The 22237-nt window shown below is 36.8% G+C and overlaps 1 protein-coding gene and 1 non-coding gene across 6 annotated transcripts in view; one reads left to right on the forward strand and one right to left on the reverse strand.

Annotated features, from left to right (window-relative positions):
- The first annotated feature begins 1153 nt into the window (after nt 1–1153).
- Nucleotides 1154–22237, forward strand: part of RBM33 (RNA binding motif protein 33) — a 178262-nt gene continuing 157178 nt past the window's right edge. For all 5 annotated transcript variants that reach the window (XM_077151030.1, XM_077151039.1, XM_077151050.1 and 2 more), the window contains exon 1: nt 1154–1765. In XM_077151030.1, coding sequence (XP_077007145.1) covers nt 1723–1765 — 43 coding nt within the window. In that variant the 5' untranslated portion in view covers nt 1154–1722. The remainder of the gene's footprint in view (nt 1766–22237) is intronic.
- TRNAG-GCC (transfer RNA glycine (anticodon GCC)) lies at nt 11703–11773 on the reverse strand. Its single transcript has one exon. It is a non-coding gene; the product is annotated as a tRNA-Gly (tRNA).

A 22237-nucleotide genomic window follows, 5' to 3' on the forward strand; every position in this document is an offset into this window, starting at 1 on the left:
TTTTATTAAGAAAAATTTGGAACATTTAACAGTTGAAAGAATTTTACAGTAAACATTCTTTTGGCCACCAAGATTCTACCATCAATGTTTTATTATGCTTGTTTCATCTCATCTCAATCCCTTTAAACATCTACTAATCCCTCTCCTGCATGAACTATTGCAACTGCCTACTGTATTCATACCTTCAGTTTCATACCTCTTCATGATCATCCTCTACAGGTTGTTAGAATCATCTTTCTAAAACATAAATTACATTCAATGCTACCTCTAGCTTCAGAAAAGTGTTCAACAGTTCTTAATGCATTCTCCTTGCATACCTTTCCAGCTTTATAGCTTATGGAGCACTTTTCTCATCTTAAACTCTAATGGCCACATACACTGCTTGCAGTTCTCAAATCTTATCAAGACATTTGATAACTCTGAGTCTTTGCTCAGGCCTCTTCCTAAAACGACCCTTTCCTTTCTCCATAATCCTCAGTTATTGTATTAAAAAACTCAGTCTGTGTCTTGTGTGTATTAAAAGCCTAATTATAGTTACACACACAGAGATCAACAGCTGACAACTCAAGAGAAGTTCTTTGGGACACCATCTCCAAAACAGTCATTTCCATCACTTTGTCTTATCATCAGTACCCTTTCCTTTGCTTCAACTATTAATTCCTCCTTTTCTAACCTTTCCTTCTCCTCAAAAACAAAAAATGAAGGCAGACTCGTCTGTCTTGTTCACATTTTATCCCCAGTAACTAAAAAGCGCAGGAACAGTCAATGCTCATTAAATGTACTGTAGAATTAACTAAGGAACTCGTTTAATATATAGGCTTCCGACTGATACCTACTAAATCTCTGTGGAACGGTAAGGTATTCTGCAGTATTAATATGTCTTAACTACGATGTGAATCATTCACCCATCCCAGTTTGAGGAAACAGGTCCTTAAGAACTATTAGCTCCCTTCCCTCCTTTTCATTACACCTATTCGACGTCCACGACCATAGTTATTTCCACATCAACCTTCCCATCCTACAATTCAAAGGCAGAAACTATATGTGACGTAGTCCACTGCAAACCCCAAGGTCTACACGACCCCACTTTCAAGGGAAGAAAGGCCAGCCGTAAAGCGCAGCACCAACTGCTGCAAAGCGGCTTACGACACAACCTGTGAATGAGACTACGGCCAGCAACCGTCCCCCTCTGCCTTTCTTTAAACATTTGATTTTTCAGGTGCTGAGCGAAAGGGGGCCGATAATGAACACCAATTTTTTCGCCTATATTTTTCTTTCCACGTTCATCCTTCCTCACTTGGAAGAGGACTCAAGAGCCTGCGGCCTTGGGTGGGGTGTAAAAGACCATCACAAAGATCACAAGCCTTGGATCTCACCGGTTTCCCCGCCCCTTGTGGCCGCGTATCACATTTTAGCGCGCGCGCTCCCCACCAGCCTCCAGACCTCCATAATCCCAGGGTGCATTGCGGCGGGGGCGGGAGCCAAATCAGCGGCCATGTTGAGATAGTTTGTTGTTTTTTTTCCTGCGGAGGAGAAGGGGTCGGTGTGGACAACGGGCCGCCCGGCCTCTCCCCTCTCCTCCCCCTCTCCCCACCCAGCCCTCGCCCACAATCCCCTTCCTTCCTCTGTTCTCTTCCACCCTTCTCTGGTCTCTCGACCAGGCCCGTCTGCCCTCCAGCTGGTTTGGTGGGGCGAGGTTGAAGGCCAACCCCAGCAAGAGCCATGGCGGCTGCCCTGGGTGCAGGCGGAGGAACTGGAGCTGGAGGTACGTGAAATCGCCCCGGCCGGGAAAGAAAGGCCAGGAATTGCCGAGGGGCAGGGGTGCTGGAGGAGGGCCTTTCCGACTCAAAGAAGGAGGCCTCTGTCCCCGACAAAGGTTCATTGTACCTCGCTCATTCAATTCTCTTTCCCCACGTCCACTCTATTGTCACTCTTCTCGCTTTTCCTCCTCTCTGGTGCGCAAATTGTAGTCGTGAACTTCTGTGTTTTCTCTCCTTTCGAGTCTGCATAAGGTGTTAGGGCCATTTAAAGTGTTGGCGGGCATTAAGAGATGTAACTGGCCCTATATTTTAGGAAGATGAGAGCGCCCCCACTCTTAAAGTGTCATTTAAGGATAGCGGGGATAATCGCTACAGATTGGGTGATTAAGATTGTTGGGTCAGCGTGACAGTTTCAGACTGATTTCAGCCCCAGTACAAAACACAATTAAAAGGTTTACCCTTGTGAAGGAATTTATAACAGTATGGCATTCTGGGAAGAAAGAAGTCTTAAAAAAATAAGTCGGCTAATTCGTCTATTTGTATAACTCACTGTCTAATAAAAATCTGCCAGTGTTTCCTTGTCAGTATTTAACAAAAGAGAGAAGAAGGTTTAGATACAGAGCCAGTTACTTTGGGTAGTTTCTCTTGTTTTGCAGGCATAAATGATTTTGATACAGCGTATATCTCAAACATTTCAGGTAAAATCACTTTCTGATAAAATACAATTTTGTTGACTGAGTTTTTTTTTTAATATGGAAAAACAGTTGATACTCGAAAGTGACATTTTCATAACTGTTCTGAAAACTTTGATAAAGGAGACCTTTAGATAGTAAAGTATGCGCAACGAAAGCATTTGAGGATATTAGTTTAAGTTTTGAAACATTTAAAAATTATTCTAGTGTGTACTCCAGTTGTATTTTTTAGTAATGCTTGTACATACGGGTATGTTGCAATAATCCTAATTAGGAATTTTGGTTCAAATATCGAAACGTTTGTATGGCAAAATGAAAAATAAAACTACGGAGAATAAATGAAGGAGTGGTGCTTTTGGCAGTATGATTTGGATTATGCCATTTTTCTTCCTTTTTAGTTGAAACATGATTTTCTGCATGTTTGGTATGAGATTTTGAAAATATATGGTTTAACTTACTTGAATACTTTCTGGGCATTAAAATGATGTGTTTTAGAGCACTGGTTCTCAAAGTTTATCTTGGGACCCTTGGTTCAAAACTATTTTCATTGGTGATACTCAGATATTTTTTGCATTTTCACCTTCCTTTAGTAGTGTACTGTGGAGTTTTCCAGAGTTATACATGTGAAAACATCACTGCACTGATGGCTAATAGAATGTGTGCTGTGTACTTTAAAAAATAAAACTTATTTTTATAACATGGTAAATATCAATAAATATAATCTGTATCAACAAAAACTTTTTTGGGGCCAAAAGTTTGAGAATTGCTGTTTAGAAAACTAGGTAGGCTTTATCTTTGAAGTGTTGGAGTTTTCCCTTCAATTTTGTCAGTGGTTTCCCATGGCTCTTGGACTAAAACCAAACTCCCTTCCAGTGAGTTCTGTATCACTTGTTCTTACCTGTGTCATCAACATGTGTGTTCTCCTTGCTGCTCTACATGGACAGCTCCTTCACTCTAGCCAGGACTGACTCCTCATCTGTCAGATCTTAGGCTTCTCAGGGAGATCTTTTTTGAGTATTCATTCTATCTGAAATACGTCCATCTTCTACTTAATTTGCACCCCTCTGTTTTAATCTCTAGCACACTTGTTTTCTGCAAAGTATTTCCCTGATTTAAAAACTTTTTTCTTATTATTCACTTGTTTTTCCCCTGCCTGCCCAGTACCCTGTAAGCCCCATATAGACAAGAATGTGGCATGCCTGTTTTACCATGTATTCCCTATGACTGGCACATAGTATGTACTCAAGAAATGTTTGATGAATAAATAAATTGAAGAATGAAATGTTTTCTTTAGGAATCTGAAAGAAAATCTAGAATTGCATCTGAAACTGTTATAGTGTAATATGGCTTTTATATTTACTTACGTAGTTGTCTTTAATGGTGTTCTTCGTTTTTTCATATGTCTTTGAGTTACTGTCTAGTTTTCTTTCATTTCAGCATGAAGGACTCCCTTTAGCATTTCTTGTAGGACAACTCTGCTAGCGATAAACTCCTTTAGTGACAAAGCCTCTCAGGTTTTGTTTACCTAGAAATATCATATTTAGAAAGTAGCTAGGTATGATATATAGTAGCTATATCTAAATAGCTAGATATAGAATTCTTGTTTGACAGTTTATTTCTTTCAGCACTTGAAATATGTCATCCCTTTGCTTCTGGTCGTCATGGTTTCTAATGAGAAATTAGTTATTAATCTTATTGAGGATCCCTTATACATTAGAAGTCATTTCTCTCTTGGTTGTTTCAAACTTCTCTTTATGTTTCAACAATTTGATTATAATGTTTCTTTAAAAAAATATTTTTATTGAGAAATATCCACACACATAAGTCCAGCCATATTATACAATCAGTGGTTCACAGTATCTTCGCATAGTTGTGTGTTCTTCACTATGATCATTGTTAGAATATTTGTATCGCTCCAGGAAAAGAAATAAAAAGAAGAGAAAAAGAAAACTCTTACATTCCGTACCTGTTAATCCCTCCCTTTCATTGACCACCAGTATTTCAGTCTACCCAATTTTTACCCTTTATCTCCCCCTATTATTCATTTTTTATCCATATATATATTTTTTACTCATCTGTTTGTACACAGTCACACTGTAAAAGCTATATAGTTTTACAGTCATCTTCAAGAATCAAGGCTGCTTTAACACAGTTCAACAGTTTCAGGTACTTCCCTCTAGCCACTCCAATACACCATAAACTTAAAAGGGATATCTGTATAATGTGTAAGAATAACCTGCAGGATAACCTTTCAACTCTGATACCTCTCAACCACTGAAACTTTATTTTGTCTCATTTCTCTCTTCCCTCTTTTGGTCAAGTAGGCTTTCTCAATCTCTTGATGCTGGGTCCTGGCTTATCCTGGGCTTTCTGTCCCACTTTGCCAGGGAGATTTACACCCCTGGGAGTTATGTCCCAGGTAGAAGGGATGGCAGTGAGTTCACCTGCTAAGAGAGAGGCCACATCTGAGCAACAAAAGAGATACTCTGGGAGTAACTCTTAGGCCTAATTTTAAATAGGCTTAGCTTATCCTTTGCAGGAAAAAATTTCTTAGGGGCAAATCTCAAAGTCGAGGGCTCAGCCTATTGATTTGGTTGTCCCCACTGCTTGCAAGGATAACAGATACTCTCCAAATAGAGAAGCTGAATATTTCCTTCTTTCTCCCCATTCCCCCAAGGGGACTTTACAAATACTTCTTTATTCACTGCCCAAATCACTCTGGGATTTATCAGGGCATCATACTAACCTGGACAGACAAACAAATCTCATGCCCTATTCAAGATTCCATGTACTTACGGTGTTCAGTTAAACTGATCATACAAGTTAAATTAGGAAATGCACTACCAAAAATATAAATTTTGCACCAAATAAACATCTCTCCCTTTAGTCTCACACAGAAGTTGAATGAGCTGGAGCTTTTAAAAAGATCTTTCTGTATTCTGAAGGCGAACAGAAGGGACATGATTGCATAGAATGAATGTAAGAATAGAAACAGGCTTACACAAAAGCAGTGTCTTAGCTTGTGTTTTGGGGATGTTCACGTTCCATATTTCAGGGGGAAAGAGTACTGTTTTGCTGTTTTTGCTTCATTAGCTTGTGTCTTCTGCTTAATGTACCTTTTTTTGCTTCATTAGCTTGTGTCTTCTGCTTAATAATGTACCTTTGTCCAAACACAGGGTTACAGCCATTCTTATTTTCTTTTAGGAATTGCTGGCTATTTTCTACTTCCATTTGCTACTATAGCTATATATAACTTTATTACTTTAAAATCATTTTCCTGTTTTCTTGGTGTCAGGAGATTAGGTGGTTTAAATTACAGAAAACTGGCCTCAGCTTCTTGCCTTTATAGCAACAAACTTAACCTTCTTTCCCGCTTATCTTCATTTTTTGCACCTAAACTCAGAGTTCCAGTTCTCTTTGCCTTTTAAGGGACCTCATTCTCAATAGTTATTCCCACTTTCCTTCACCCTCATGTTTGATTAGCCTTTTAACACATACATGTACAGATGATCAGCTTGCTCCCAAGTTAAGAAATTCCCTTTCTAGCGTATTATTGTCTTTCAAGCAGCCATTTTCTATCTCCATACATTCATTGCCAAAGCTTCTTGACAGAGTAGTCTATACCTGTAAGTTGTAATACGCTCCTCTCACTTTTATTCATCTTTTTTCAGGGAAGAATAATTTGATAAAATAAATTATAAAGAAAAAACACATGTACCTCGTAACTGAGCTAGCACTTGTTAATATTTTTTTTTCACATTTGTATCAGATTTTGTTTTTGGAAATGAGGGCACAGATAAAGTCCCTACTGTATTTTGCCCCAGTCTAATACCCCTCTTTCCTTCTCCACAGTCACACAGTACAGAAATTTGATGTATGTCTAATCCATGTTTCTCTTACATATTAATGTAACATGATATTAAATTGATAAATATACCTCCATGTATATATTCATAGCTAATAAATAGTATTTGTCTTTAAAAAATTTTTTTTTCTTTATTAGAGAAGTTGAAGGTTTACAGAGCAGTCATGCATAAAATACAGGATTCCCATATACCACCCCGTCAACCAACACCTTGCATGGTGTGGAACATTTGATGATAGCACATTTTTTAAATTATAATATTATTATAGTCCATGGTTTAACTTAGGGTTAATTGTGTAGTGTAGTTCCATGGATTTTTTTGGGGGGTATGATATATACATTTCACTCTTTTTCCATGTGATTATCCCGTTATTGCGGTACCATTTCTTGAATTTTTTTTTTGGCAGGAGGCAGGGGGTGGGGGTTGGGAAGTGCTTGGGTCTGGAATCGAACCCGGGTAGTTCATATTTTTGTATTTGTCTTTTGTACAGCAGACTTGAGCCTATGCATACGTTATTTTCTGGGTTTAGCAGTATATTTTTGGCTTAGATTTCTGGAAATGAGGCTAAGCGCACATGTATTTTATCATGCATTTTTTTAAATGAATCTTTTTTACTAACATTCTATATCCACCAAGCAAAATCTCCCTTTCCCCCAGTTCCCCCAAGTAGAACTGCTGATCTACTTTTTGTAGATGAGATTTGCTATTCCTAGGTATCTCATATAGGTTACATTATAAAATATTTATCTTTATGTGATTTACTTATTACAACCCAGTGTAAGGTTTTGAAGGTTCATCCATGTTGCAGCATTTCTCAGAACTATATTCCTTCTTATGGCTGAATAATTGTCCATTATGTGTATATGCTACATTTTGTTCGTTCACTTGTTGATAAACACTTGGGTTGTACCCACCTTTTGTCTTATGTGAATAATTCTGTGAACATTGGTGTACAAGTATCTGTTTGTTAGAGACCTTGTTTTGCCTTTTTTTTTGTTATATACCTAGGTGTTGAATTGCTAGGTCATGTGGTAATTGTATATTCAACTTTTTGAGGAATGACTGTATTGCTTTCCACAGTGGCTGCACTATTTCCATTCCCACTGACAAGGTACTTGTCATTTCATTAAAAGAAGACAACCAGATGTTTGTGTCTTGGTGGAAGAGTTCTATTTGTCTGCATCCCATTCAACATTTATTTTACATTTTAAAATAGTAGCCAGACTAGTAGGTCTTTCATTTTGATTGGCATTTCCCTATTGGCTAATGATGCTGAGCATCCTTTTATATGCTTATTGGGCCTTTGTATATCTTCTTTGGAAAAATGTTCTTTGTCCATTTTTAATTGGCTTATCTTTTTGTTGCTTTGAAAGAGTTCTTCATATACACTGGCTATTAAGCCCTTGACAAATATTCTGTACGCTTTTTAAAATTTTCTTAATACACTCCTTTGTTATGTGAAAATTTCAAATTTTGATGAAATCTAACTTATCTTATTTCTTTTGTTCATGTTGCTTCTGATGTCTTACCTATGAATCCACTATCAAATTCCAGGTCATGGAGATTTGGCCTTATGTTATCTTATAAGAGTTTTAGGATAGTAGCTTATATATAAGTATTTGAGTTAATTTTTGCATGTGATTTGAGGTGGGGGTCCAACTTCATTCTTTTGTATGGTGATGTCCAATTGTTCCAGAATGTTAAGAGAAGGGACTACTCTTTCCCTATTGAATGGTTTTCATACCTCTGCTGAAAATCAGTTGACCACAAGTGTATGGATTATTTCTAAATTTTTCAGTTCTAGTCCATTGGTCTATTTGTCTGTCCTTACGCCGGTACCACACAGTTTTGATTATTGTAGCTTTTGAAATCAAGACACATAAGTCTTTGTTCTTTTTCAAAATTGTTTTGTTTATTTCAGGCTTCTTGCAGTTCCATGTGGATTTGAGGATCAGCTGTTCCATTTGCACCATAAATCTTCTTGTAGGGCCTATTGCATCATAAATCTTTTTGTAGGGTTTGTATCATTTTGCACTCTCCTCGCTAGTATATGAGAGTGGTTATCTCTTACACTCTTGTCAACAAAGAATACTGCCAGTATTTTTGATCTTTGTCAAAAGTGAGAAATGGAATAATAGTATCTGTTTAAACATTTTTTATCATGGAAAGATTTTCGACTTACACAAAAGTAGACAAAGTTGCATAATTAATGCATATATGTATCCATGAACCTGCTATAGTAAGTAATAATCACGGCCAATCTTTTTTTTTTTTTTAACTTTTTTTTATTAATAAATTAACAAACAAAACATTTAGATAGATATCATTCCATTCTACATATACAATCAGTAATTCTTAATATCACATAGTTGCATATTCATCATTTCTTAGTACATTTGCATCGATTTAGAAAAAGAAATAAAAAGACAGCAGAAAAAGAAATAAAACAATAATAGAGAAAAAAAGACTATGTATACCATACCCCTTACCCCTCGCTTTCATTTACCACTAGCATTTCAAACTGAATTTATTTTAACATTTGTTCCCCCTATTATTTATTTTTATTCCGTATGTTCTACTCTTCTGTTGATAAAGTAGCTAAAAGGAGCATCAGACATAAGGTTTTCACATTCACAGAGTCTCATTGTGAAAGCTATATCATTGTTCAGTCATCATCAAGAAACATGGCTACTGGAACACAGCACTACATTTTCAGGCAATTCCCTCCAGCCTCTCCACTACATCTTGAACAAGGTGATATCTACTTGATGCATAAGAATAACCTCCAGGATAACCTCTGGACTCTGTTTGAAATCTCTCAGCCATTGACACTTTGTCTCATTTTACTCTTCCCTCTTTTGGTTGAGAAGTTTTTCTCAGTCCCTTAATGCTGAGTCTCAGCTCATTCCAGGATCTTTGTCCCATGTTGCCAGGAAGGTCCACACCCCTGGGGGTCATGTCCCACGCAGAGAGGGGGAGGGTGGTGAGACTGCTCGTCATGTTGGCTGGAGAGAGGGGCCACATCTGAGCAACAAAAGAGGCTCTCTTGGGGGAATCACGGCCAATCTTATTTCATCTATCCTCCACCTTCAGGAAGATCTCAGGCTTATAATTTTATTTGTAAATATTTTAAAATAAGTCCTCTCTAAATGATGAGGATTTAAAAATCATAATGCACTTATTACATTTAAGTGAGTTCCCATTAGGCTTGTGTCATAAAAATCTTAAAATACACTTTATTTGAATTTGAATCCAAATAAGAACTGCACATAGTTAATGATTAGGTATGTTTTTCAAGTTTCTTTTAATCTATAGTTTCCTTCTCCATCTGTTTCTCTCTTTTTCTTTGTAATTTTGTTTATTGTTTGTCCTGTAGAGTTTCTGATAGTCTACATTTGGCTAATTGCAATCACTCTGTATGAAATATATCTTCTGTTTTTACTGTAAATTGTCAGATGGATCTAGAGACTTGATCAGATTTTGGTTTTCACTTTTGTTAAAATTTTTTTCTTCATTAGCTATTTTAGGTGATATATTCTCCCATCAAGACATGAATGTCTGGTTGCCTTTTTTTAGTGAAGTTAGCAGCCATTGATGATTAATGGGATGCTTGTAGTTTTTGATGATCAAAATCTGAAACATCATTAGGATTTGTAAATAGTGATGTTTTAATTTATCATTCTTCAGTTAATGGCTGGAATATTTCTGTTAGAATAATTTTTTCTATTATATGGTTAACTATTTGTACAGTCTGTATAGGAAAGACATAAAAATTGCTTGATTCTTTTCCCACTTTCCCAGTTTTTAAAATAATGAGTTGGTTCCTTTGAATATGTCATCTCACCACTTTTCTGCCCTCCATTGTTTCTGATAGTATGTCAGTTAATTATATTGTTCCTTTGTAGGTGATCAGTTGTTTTTCTCTTGGTGCTTGCAAGATGTTTTGCTTTGGTGTTGCTTTTTTTAAATACAGTTTTATTGAGATATATTCACGCACCATACAATCCAAGTTCACAGTATCATCACTTAGTTGTGCATTCATTACCGGGATCATTTTTAGCTTTGGTTTATTTTTTTATTTATTTTTATTGATATATATTATATATTCGCATACCATGTAATCATCCACAGTGTACAGTCAGTGGTTCACAATATCATCATATAGCTGTACATTTGTCATCACAATCGACTTTTTATCTTTTCTGTGAAAAATAGCATGGGTACAAAAAAGGCAGTATATTTCAAAGCACTGCTCAACAATTTGTTGTAGACAAGAGTTCCAAGTTTGGTATGGGCTACAATTCCACAATCTTAGGTTTTTACTTCTATCTGCTCTAAGATACTGGAAACTAAAAGAAATATCAATATAATGATCCAGCAATCATACTCATTTGTTAAACCGTACCTTCTCTGTATAACTCCACCATCACCTTTGATCTTTCTCTCTCACTTTTTAGGGGTATTTGGGCTATGCCTGTTATAATTTTTCTTGTTGGAAGGGGCTGTTGGTAATATGGGACAGGGTGATGAAACTGGTTGATGTTCTGGAGAGGCTGGCTTCTCTGCATTTCAGGATTTATCTGGTCTGGAGACCCATCTGGAGGTTGTAGGTTCTGGAAAGTTACCCTAGTGCATGGAACCTTTGTACAGTCTATATAATAACACCCTCATGTTCTTTAGGATTGGCAGGTGTGCTGGTTTGAAAGGATTGTGTACCCTAGAAAAGCATGTTTTTAATTCTGATCCAGTCTTGTGGGAGCAATCTTTATTTTAATCCCTACTCGGCAGTGTAGCTGGGAATTTATCTCCAGGATGATGGGTGTTAACCTTTGGTTAGATGGTGATGTGACTCCATCCCTTCCAGGTAGGTCTTGATTAGTTTATGGGAATCTTTAAGAAGAGGAAACATTTTTTGGAAAGAACAGTTTAGAGCCACGACAGTGCCACGAGAGCCCATGCATCCTGAGACCTTTGGAGATGAAGAATGAAAACGTCCCTGGGGGAGCTTCATGAAACAAGAAGTCTGAAAAGAAAGCTAGCAGATGTTGCCATGTTCACCACGTGCCTTTCCAGTCCCTGAACTTCATTGACCTTTTTTGAATGAAGGTAACCTCTTATTGGTGCCTTAATTTGGACATTATAAAATATTTGCTTTAATTGGGACATTTTCTTGGCCTTAGGACTGTAAATTTGCAGCTTAATAAATTCCCCCTTTTAAAAAGTCATTCCATATCTGGTATATTGCATTCTGGCAGCTAGCCCAGCAGCTGAAATAGTTTTGATTGGGGTTTGGTAACCTATGATGGGTAGCAGTATCTATTTGAAGCTTGCATTAGGTGACCTCCGGAGTAAAGATGGTATTTTTGGGTGGGGTGAGGGTGGGGTGCATGGTCTGGGAATCGAACCCAGGTCTCTCACATGGCAGGTGAGCATTCTCCCACTGAACCACCCATGCACCCTTTTGCTTTGGTTTTTTGATTGATGTCACAAAGTGTGAATCTGTTTTTTTTGTTATATGGAGTTTTTTTTTTTTTTTTCAAATTTTGGAAGTTTTTGGCCTCTATTCCTTCAAATATTTTTTCTATTACCTTCTGTCCGTCTTCCGAGACTCTCATATGCATATGTTGTTTTGCCTTGTGGTATATGACAGGTCTCTCAGGACCTTTTTTCTTTGTTCTTTTTTTTCCCCTTATTCTTTAGATTGGATTATTTCTGATGGTTTTTCTTGAGGGTTGCTGATTGTTTCTCTTGTCATCTCAAATGTGCTGTTGAGTTCCTATGTGAATATTTTTAGTTTTTATTATACTTTTTGGTTTTAAAAAAATGGTTGCTTTATTGATGTTACCTATTTGATGAGTTGTTATACTTCCCTTTAATCCTTTCTTCTTTTTTACCTTTTTTATTATATCGTATACATATATACAAAGCAAAGAAATAAAAGAGCAATAGTTTTCAGAACATTCTTCAAGAAGTGGTTACAGGACAGATCCAAGAGTTTTTCATGGGTTACCATATGATCCTCTCTTATTTTCCTTCTAGCTGCTCCAGAATATAGGAGGCTAGAGGGCTTATATATTTTCTTATTGCAATAGACTTTTTCCTTTCTTTTTTTGTCAAAATAACATATACACAAAAGTATAAATTTCAAAGCACAACACCACAATTAGTTGTAGAAGATATTTCAGAGTTTTGACATTGGTTACAATTTCACAATTTTAGATTTTTACTTCTAGCTGCTCTAGGATACTGGAGCCTTAAAAGAGATACCAATTTAATGATTTAGCGTTCATGTTCATTTGTTAAATCCTGTCTTCTCTGTATAACTCCACCATCACCTTTGATCTTTCCATACCTCTCTTTAAGGTTGTTTGGGCTATGACAATTCTAAATTTTTGATACTGCAAGGGTCTGTCACTAATATGGGGTAGGGAGATGGAACTATCTGATGTTCTGGAGAGGCTGGGCTAGGTTTCAGGACCTTTTATTTCTTTAATTGGTTGGTTGGACATATTTATAATAGTTGCTTTGAAGTCTTTATTAAATGTGACATCTGGGTCTTCAGAGGTAGTTTCTATTGACTGCTTGTTTTCCTTATATATGTTTCTCAGTTTTCTGTGTCATTGCATATCTTGTATTTTTTGTGAAAAATATAGACATATTGTTGCAACTCTGGATTGTTATGCAGACTCTTGATGGCAGTTCTACTGTTTTTTATTTGTTTAGTGACTTATCTGGACTGATTCTGTATAGTCTGTCTTCACAGTGTGTAATTGCTTATCAGTTTTTTAAAAAGTTAAAATTTTTTTTTATTTAAAAAAAATTTTACGCCTGACTTCTTATGGGTAAGCTTACTCCAGTATGTCAGCATGGTTTAGTGGGCATTGATTGCTCAGAGATTGTATTTACGTGCTTTTAGCCAATAAGGATTTCACTTTTTGCCCGTGAAGTTGTGTGTAGTAGGTTGGGGAATACATTCACGTGTCAGGCAGTTTACATGTCTACCTCAGCTTTTACTTTCTGGTAGGACTTCTGTGTCTCGGTCTCTTCCACATGTGTGAAAGGCCACATGTTCAGTTGGAAACGTGTGGATAGCTGCAACCTTCTCCAATCTCCTGAGAGTGCACAGAGATTTCCAGACTGTTAGAAATATATAGGAGTATATCAAAGTCTACGGTGACTGTCTCTTTTCCCAGATTTCCCTGTTAAATCATTAGTTTGACGTTCTGTTACTGATCCCAACAAGGTTCATAACCTCATGGCCTCAGGTTTGATGTGACTTTGTCTTTTGGTTTGCCATCAAGGTTACTACCGATTCCTGCAGTGTCATGGCATATGTATTTTTCATGTTTTGCTTCAAATCATGTTAGTTCCTTTTTTTTTAATTAAAAAATTTTTTTTAAATACCAAAAAACAACGAACGCAAGCATTCCTAACTTTTGATCATTCTGTTCTACATATATTATCAATAATTCACAGTATCATCACATAGTTGCATATTGATCATCATGATCATTTCTTGAAACATTTGCATCTATTCAGAAAAAGAAACGAAAACAGAAAAAAATTCATATATACTATACCCCCCTACACTTCCCCCTCATCGATCACCAGCATTTCAGTGTAAATTTATTTTAACATTTGTTCCCCCTATTATTCATCTTTATTCCATGTGTTTTACTTGTCTGTTGATAAGGTAGATAAAAGGAGCATCAGACACAAGATTTTCACAATCACGCAGTCACATTGTGAAAGCTCTATCATTATACAATCATCTTCAAGAAACATGGCTACTGGAGCACAGCTCTCCATTTTCAGGCAGTTCCCTCCAACCTCTCCACTACATCTTGACTGACAAGGTGATGTCTATTTAATGCGTAAGAATAACCTCCAAGATAACCTCTCAACTCTGTTTGGAATCTCTCAGCCATTAACACTTTATTTTGTCTCATTTCACTCTTCCCCCTTTTGGTCGAGAAGTTTTTCTCAATTCCCTGATGCTGAGTCTCAGCTCATTCTAGGGGTTTTCTCAGTCCCTTGATGCTTAGTCTCAGCTCATTCCAGGATTTCTGTCCAACATTGCCAGGAAGGTCCATACCCCTGGGAGTCATGTCCCACACAGACAGGAGGAAGGTTGTGAGTTTGCTTGTTGTGTTGGCTGGAGAGAGGCCACTTCTGAGCAACAAAAGAGATTCTCCTGGGGGTGACTCTTAGGCCTAATTTTAAGTAAGCTTGACCTATCTTTTGTGGGGTTAAGTTTCATGTGAACAAACCCCAAGATTGGGGGTTCAGCCTATAGCTTTGGTTGTCCACACTGCTGGTAAGAATATCAGGAATTCAGCTTGGGCAAGTTGAATTTTCCCCTTTTCTCACCTTTCCCTGAAGGGTACTTTGCAAATACTTTTTTATTCACTGTTCAAATAACTCTAGGATTTATTAGGGCATCACTCTGGACAAACCAACAAAATCTCATGTCCTACTCAAGGTTCCATGTATTTATGGTGTTCAATTAAGCTGTTTACATAGGTTATATTATGAAATGCACTAGTCAAAATATGAATTTTGTACCAAGTAAACGTTTTTAGTTTTAGTCTCACACATAAGGTAAAATTTTAAAATATTAATTACCATCTATTTTCAGCACCCTGCAGTAATGACGTTCCTTTGTTCTTCCTCATGCAAAAACGTTTTTTAAATTTGTACCTTTAGTCACTATCATTATACACTCTAGGCATTCCTGGATTATACCATCTCAGTCTTTATCATCTATCTTTCTTTCTGATTTCATTTGTGTCCCCAGCCCTCCTCCCTCTGTCATTCAGGTTAGCTCCTTTAGGTAACCCCCCCCCCCACACACACACACATACACACCCATGTAACCACTGTTTCAAAGGAGCCTACTTAGGCTAGGAGTAGCTTCAACTAAAAGTGCCATAGACTCTTTTATTACCTGTTTTTAGAAGGGTTTTGAATGTGTCTCAGTTTCTTTCATCTTTGTTTGATTTTCTGTAGTCCTTAAATGGTTGTTTTTGACAACTCTTTTCAGTTGTGTTATTGATTTTTGAGGAGGGAATTTGCTGAGCCCTGAACTCTGACATTCCCTTTTTGGCTATTTTTGTTTTTGTGTGTGTGTGAACTTTTACATCAACTCCTAACGTCATCGAAAAGCTCGTTGATATTTTTATTGGACTTGCTTTAAAGTTATACATTTACTTATGGAAAACTGATGTCTTTAAAAACAGAGAATGTCTTCCCATTTGTTCACGTCTAATCTTGTGTCTTTCAGAAGATTTTTAATGCTTGCCTCATATAGGTATTATACGTTCTTACATTTATTCATAGGTAAAATTTTTGTCACTGTAAGTGGGCCTATCTTTATCTTTTTATTGTTTATGCATAAGATGGCCATTAATTTTATATATTCATTTTATACCCTAGACATCCTACTGAATTCTTTTATAGTTTGAGATTCTTTAGGTTGATTTTCTAGGATTTTTCAGGGTATCATCTATAACTAGAATTGTTTTTCTTTGCCAGTTCTTAGGCCTGTAATTAATTTCTCTGGTCTAATTGAATTGGTCCATACTTTTAGTAAAATGGAATACAGCAGTGGGTATCTTTGCCTTTTATTTTAATCTTTGTGGAAATGTCTCTGTCATCAGTGGAAATAATTATGATTTTTTTCTTTAGATCTAGTAATATGGTCTTATGATACTAATGGATTTTCTAATTTTGAGCCATTCTTGCATTTTTGGATAAATCACACTTGGTCATAGTATATTATTTTTTAATAGTTTAGTGTCTGACAGCATTTGGTAATTTGCCTAGACATTCAGAAAGGATATATGTCTGTATTTTTTGAACTGTCTTTATTAGGTTTGGAAATTGACATTAAGCTTGCTTCATGAAAATAATTAGACATTTTCATTAATGTTCAGTTTTCTGGAACAACTTACATAGCCTTGGCAATATCTGGTTTTTGAAAGTTTCGGGAAATTCCCTTGTGAATTTACTAGGCTTGGTACTTTTATGTGGAGTAATTCTATAACAATATTCTCTGCAACTTCTATTGAAATTGGTTGTTTTAGGTTTTCTGTCTCTAATGCTGTCAGTTCAGGTCTGTATGAAAAAGTTTGCTGACGCCTGTCGTAGAGCCATGGACTTTCATTTTAAGGCAGTTTTCTGTGCATTTTTAAAACTTGCAAGTAATTTACTTTTGTTTTCTTGGTAGGTATATTGGTTTCCTAGGGCTGCAGTAACAAATCACTTCAAATTTGATGGCTTAAAACAATCAAAATTTATTCTCACACAGTTCAGGATGCCAGAAGTCAGAAACCAGTGTGTTGGCAGGGTTGGTTCCTTCTGGAGGCTCTGACAGAGAATCCTTTCCAATCCACTTTCCTCATTTCTAATGATGACCCCTAATCCTTGGTGTTACTTGGTTTATAGCTGTATTACTCCAGTCTCTGCCTTTGGTCACATGGCCTTCATACCTTATGTGTCTGTTTCTGTCTCCTCTTAGATGCTAATTCTAAACTAGTAAAAATTCATCTCAGCTAATTATATCTGCAAAGATCCTGTTTCCAATAAAGCCACATTCTGAGGTTCTGAGTAGACTTGAATTTTGCGGGGACTCTAACCAAGTCAGACTTCATTTTAATATCGCAAAGATGCGATTTAAAACCAAAACCATTAACGTCTGCTTATCCCCCTAAACAAACCCAAGCATCAGTGTCCTCCTAATACTGATTTTCTTTTTTCTTCCTTGTTATGTTTACCTAGTTGATGTGTCTAGAGCTTTTAACGTAATAGTTTTTGGTTAATCCACTGTCTTTATTCTCCCTTCCAGTTTACTATGATGTTAATCGGGCTTCCCCCCCTCCCATTGCTTCATCTGTAGCTATTTTTTTTTGCTCTTATCATTGTTTGTCTTTGATCAGTTCAGTTATAGCTTCTTGTTGCTGCTAGATTAATCTTTCTAAGCTGTAATGTTTCATATTAAGTTTAGTGTAGATTTCCAGTGTTGATTCTTCTGTACTGACCCCAGATTTACCTTTCAGGCTTTTTCTTTCTCATTACTCTTCTCTGTGAATGCTGTTTCAACTAAATTATTTGTTGGGAGGCCATAGTACTTTTCAGCCTCTGGGCTTTACTTTCTCTGTAATATCTATCTATCTGCTTGTCAAAAATTTAGCCATTGCTTAAAGTGTATCTCAGTTATAACCTATTCTGTAAAACTGAACCTGGATACTCCAACCCTTTATCATCTTATATTTTTTTGCTTTGAAATTACCTTCAAAATATCTCCTGATTTGAAATCATATGAATTTGTTATTTCATTAATGTCACCTTAGTTGCTTTTTCTGTGGATAAAATCACATAATAAGGAACTTAATGCTTCTTTAGAAACATCATGTACTGTTTTGTGTTAATAGTTTTGCACAAATGTGTGCATACATAAAGATTGGGAATGATGTTCGCCTAAATGCAATTTCTGAGCAGAGAAATTGGGGATGATTTTAGTATTTTCTTTGTACTTTTTGGTATTGGAAATATATTTTATAATGTATGTATATATTAGTTTAGTAAGGACAGTACAGTTATTCTATTAAAGGAAATAGATTTTATTAGAAAAATAAGAAATAGAAGAGTACAATGAGGGTGGGCCATGATGGCTCAGCAGGCAGAGTTGTCGCCTACGTTGCTGGAGACCTGGGTTCGATTCCCGGTGCCTGCCCATATAAAAAAAAAAACCCAAAAGACAATGAGTACATAATTAGTCACATACCTAAAGATAACCACTGTTATGGGTTGGATTGTATCCCTCAAAAAGATATGTTGAAATCTTGATTTTGGTTCCTGAGAATGTGGTCTCTTTTGGAAATAGGTTTATTGTGGGTGGAATTGGTTAAATGAACATGAGGTTGTACTGTAATAGCGTGGACCCTTAATCCTGTATAACTGGTGTCTTTACAAGAAGAGAAGATTCGTAGATATAGGAGGGGGACGGCGGAGGCAGAAATTGAAGTGCTGTAACTGCAAGCCAAGGAATGCCAAGGATTGCTTGGAAACTATTGGAAGCTTGGAAGAGGGAAAGAAGGATTCTTCTGTCTTACATATTTCAGAGGGTGCATGGCCCTACAGATACCTTGATTTTGGACTTTTAGCTTCCAGAACTGTGAGATGATACAATTCTTTAGTTTTATGCAACTCAGTGTGTGGTACTTTTTTTTTTTGATGTGGGCAGACAGCGGCAATTGAACCCGGGTCTCATGCAAGGCGAGTGAGAATTCTCCCACTGAGGCACTGTCCCACCACCTTCTGGTACTTTTTTAGAGCAGCTTTAGGAAACTGACAATCACCAGTAGTAATTTGGCTTATATCCTTCCAGACACATGTGTACATGTATACTTTACATATAAAATGATCATATATTGCATGCTGTTGTGAAATTTTTTCTTTCACATTTTGTTTTTCTAGACATTTTTTCCATCTTAAGTGTTTATACTTAAGTACGTTAAAATTTTTATTACTGCTTAGTATATAATTGTGAAAATGTACTGGAATTTTCCCTCCCTATTCTATCTTCCTTTATTGTAAGTTTAATTTTTGCTTTTCCTTATTAAGAAAATATTACTTGATGAACAGCATCTTTGTACATATTATCTTTGTTCTCTGAATGATGGACAGTAGTTCTTAAAGTTTTGGGAGTCCTCATACTATTTCAGAGGGTCTGTGAGGTCCAAATTGTTTTTATAATAAACCAAGACTTTTATTTGATTTTTTGGTAAGGGTGTGTATATCATCTTGTGTTTTAGTATGAATCAAGGTAGTGATCACAAACTGTTAGAAGTCAGGCCAGGCAGTAAAATAATGCTAATTTTGTTTAGGAATGTCCTTGTTTAAGCAAAAGAAATGATTAAGTTTATGAAATTTTGATTCTGGAATTGAGGTGTTTTAATATTCTTTGTGACAAAATGACATGTATTGAATAGGACATTTGTTTCTTACTCAAGTACAGCAGTTGTTTTGAGGTAAAGCACTTGTCATTGAGTTGTGAGGTGAATTAGTTGCTTTTTGTTCACGTACCATTCTTACTCAGGACAACTGATAAACTGGTTGTTCAGAGTTTACTGCTTGGCAAATATTTTCTTGAAGTGAGCTTGTTACTTTAAGGAAAATAACTGACAGTATTTGTTGTAAATGATAAAATTCAAGCTTTCAAGCAAAAAACAGAATTTTGGAAAACTTGTATTTGCTGCTATAGCTTGACAACTTCCTGATACTTGGGAAGACTTTTCTGATAAGAGTAGTGTTAATATTAGCAAATATAATTTTTTTTGGTATTGAATGATGAACTGGGTTAACATTTGGATAGATGTACATAACTCAGTGAACTCTATTTTCAAAATGACCAGTGAGTGATGTTTGAAAATCACACATGGTGAGATCATTAACAGTGTAAGACACATCAGTCGGTTTTAACATTAAGTATGAAATGTTGATAAGGTTTCAGATTGTGCATTGCAACTAACTTTTAAGAAACTGCCACCTGTTTATTGGTGTCATATCAAAGAATATCTAAAATTGTCTCATAAGGCTCTTAAAGTACTCCTTCCTTTTCCAACTACATGTCTGTGTGAAGCTGAATTTCCTTTATAGTCTTCAGTCAAAACAGTATTTTTTATGCAGAGATAGGAAGCATAGTAGATATTAGAAGAGATGGGGAAGTATTTGTAAAAATAAAAATGAGTAAAATAAAATATTTTAAACAAAACCCAATGTATTGCAAGGGATAAATGCAAAAGCAGATGCAAGAGCCTGTCTGTCGGTTGGGCCATGGTGGCTCAGCAGGCAAGAATGCTTGCCTGCCATGCCAGAGGACCCGGGTTCAATTCCCAGTGCCTGCCCATGTAAAAGAAAAAAAAAAAAAAAAAAGAGCCTGTCTGTTTTATACAAAGTCATACATTAAAGAGTTTTGCAAAACTTAAAATGGTGGTGTGTTAGTTTGCAAGGTGCCGGAATGTGATAATACTAGAATTGGAATGGCTTTTAAAAAAGGGAATTTTTAAAAACTTTTTAAATTGTGAAATATAGCATATATACAAAACCCAATAAATTTCAAAGTACATTGTGATAAATAGTTATAGGACAGAGTTTAGTTTGGTGTGGGTTCCTGTTCCCCAGTTTTATGTTTTTCCTTCTACCTGCTCAAAGACCCTGGAGACTAAAAGAAATATCAATAAATGATTCAGCACTTATACTCATTTGTTGAATTCTATCTTCTTCTCCTTCTCCCAATCTTTAGGGTTATTTGGCTCTGCCCATTCTAACTTTGTGTGTGTGTGAAAAATAACATATATACAAAAAAAGCAATAAATTTTTTTTTGTGTGTGTGTGTGAAAATAACATATATACAAAAAAGCAATATGTTTCAAAGCACATTGCCAACAGTTAGATATAGAACAGATTTCCGAGTTTGGTATGGGTTACAATTCCACAATTTTAGGTTTTTACTTCTAGCTGCTCTAAGATACTAAAGACTAAAGGAAATATTGGTGTAATGATTTAGCAATCCTACTCATTTGTTAAACCCTTCCTTCTCTACAAACTCCACCATCACCTTTGATATTTCTGTCATTCTCTAAGGGCATTTGGGCTATGCCCTTTTAAATTTTTTCATGTTGGAAGTGGCTGTTGATAATATGGGATGGGAAATGGAACTAGTTGATGTTCTCAGAGGCTGGCCCCTCTGCATTTCAGTACTTATATGGTCCCAGGACCCATCTGGAGATTGTAGGTTTCTGGAAAGTTACCCTAGCACATGGAACCTTTGTAAATTTTGTATGATGCCCTGAGTATTCTTTAGGGTTGTCAGGAATGGTTTTGATTGGAGTTTGGCAAGTTATGATAGTAGCAATGTCTAACTAATGTATGAAGCTTGCATACGAGTGACCTCCAGAGTAGCTTCTTGACTCTATTTGAGCTCTCTGAGCCACTGATACCTTATTTGTTACACTTCTTCCCCCTCCTTTTTGTCAGGATGGTATTGTTGATCCCAGGGTGCCAGAGCCTTCACTTCTGGATGTCATCACCTACATAGGTGGGGAGGCCATGGTTTCATTTGCAAAATTGGGCTTAGAGAGAGAGGCCACATCTGAGCAACAAATAGAAAGGGGAATTTAATAAGTTAGAAGTTTACAGTTCTAAGGAAGTGAGTGTTCTAAGTAAGGCATCAGCAAGAAAGGCCGATGGGTCAGGAACACCTGTGTCAGCTGGGAAGTCACATGGCTGACATCTGCTGGTCCCTTGCTCCTGGGCTTCCTTGCTTTCAGCCTTTGTTCCTGTGGGGGTTCGTTGCTTTGCTTCTCCAGAGCTGGCTTTCATCTCTTGGGTTCTCTTGGCTCTCACAGGTTCTGGCTTACTTAACATCTCATGACAGCATCTGTTGGGCTCCAAGCATCTCCAAACATCCACGTCTCTGTTCTCTGTCTGTCAGCTCTGTTGTGAAGTTTCTGTCTGTTCTGTCCTTTCTGGCTCTTTCCAAAATGTTTTCTCTTTTAAAACGATTCCAGTAAACCGGGCCACGGTGGCTCAGCAGGCAGGAATGCTTGCCTGCGATGCCAGAGGACCCGGGTTTGATTCCCGGTGCCTGCCCATGTAAAAAAAAAAACAGATTCCAGTAAACTATCAAGATGCACCTGGAATGGGTGGGGCCACATCAAAGGGTTACACCCACGGTTAGGTGTGCCACCATCTCCATGGAGATAATCAAGTCAGAAGTTCCACACTGCAGTGTTGTATCCAGATTAAGAGAAAGGGCTGCCCTCACAAGATTGGATTAGGTTTAGAACATGGTTTTTCTGGGGTACATAATCTTTTCAAATCAGCACAGGTAGTTTTCTTTGGAAAATATAGTTTT

Source organism: Tamandua tetradactyla, chromosome 1 (genome assembly GCF_023851605.1).
Source record: "Tamandua tetradactyla isolate mTamTet1 chromosome 1, mTamTet1.pri, whole genome shotgun sequence".
Lineage (NCBI taxonomy): Eukaryota > Metazoa > Chordata > Mammalia > Pilosa > Myrmecophagidae > Tamandua > Tamandua tetradactyla.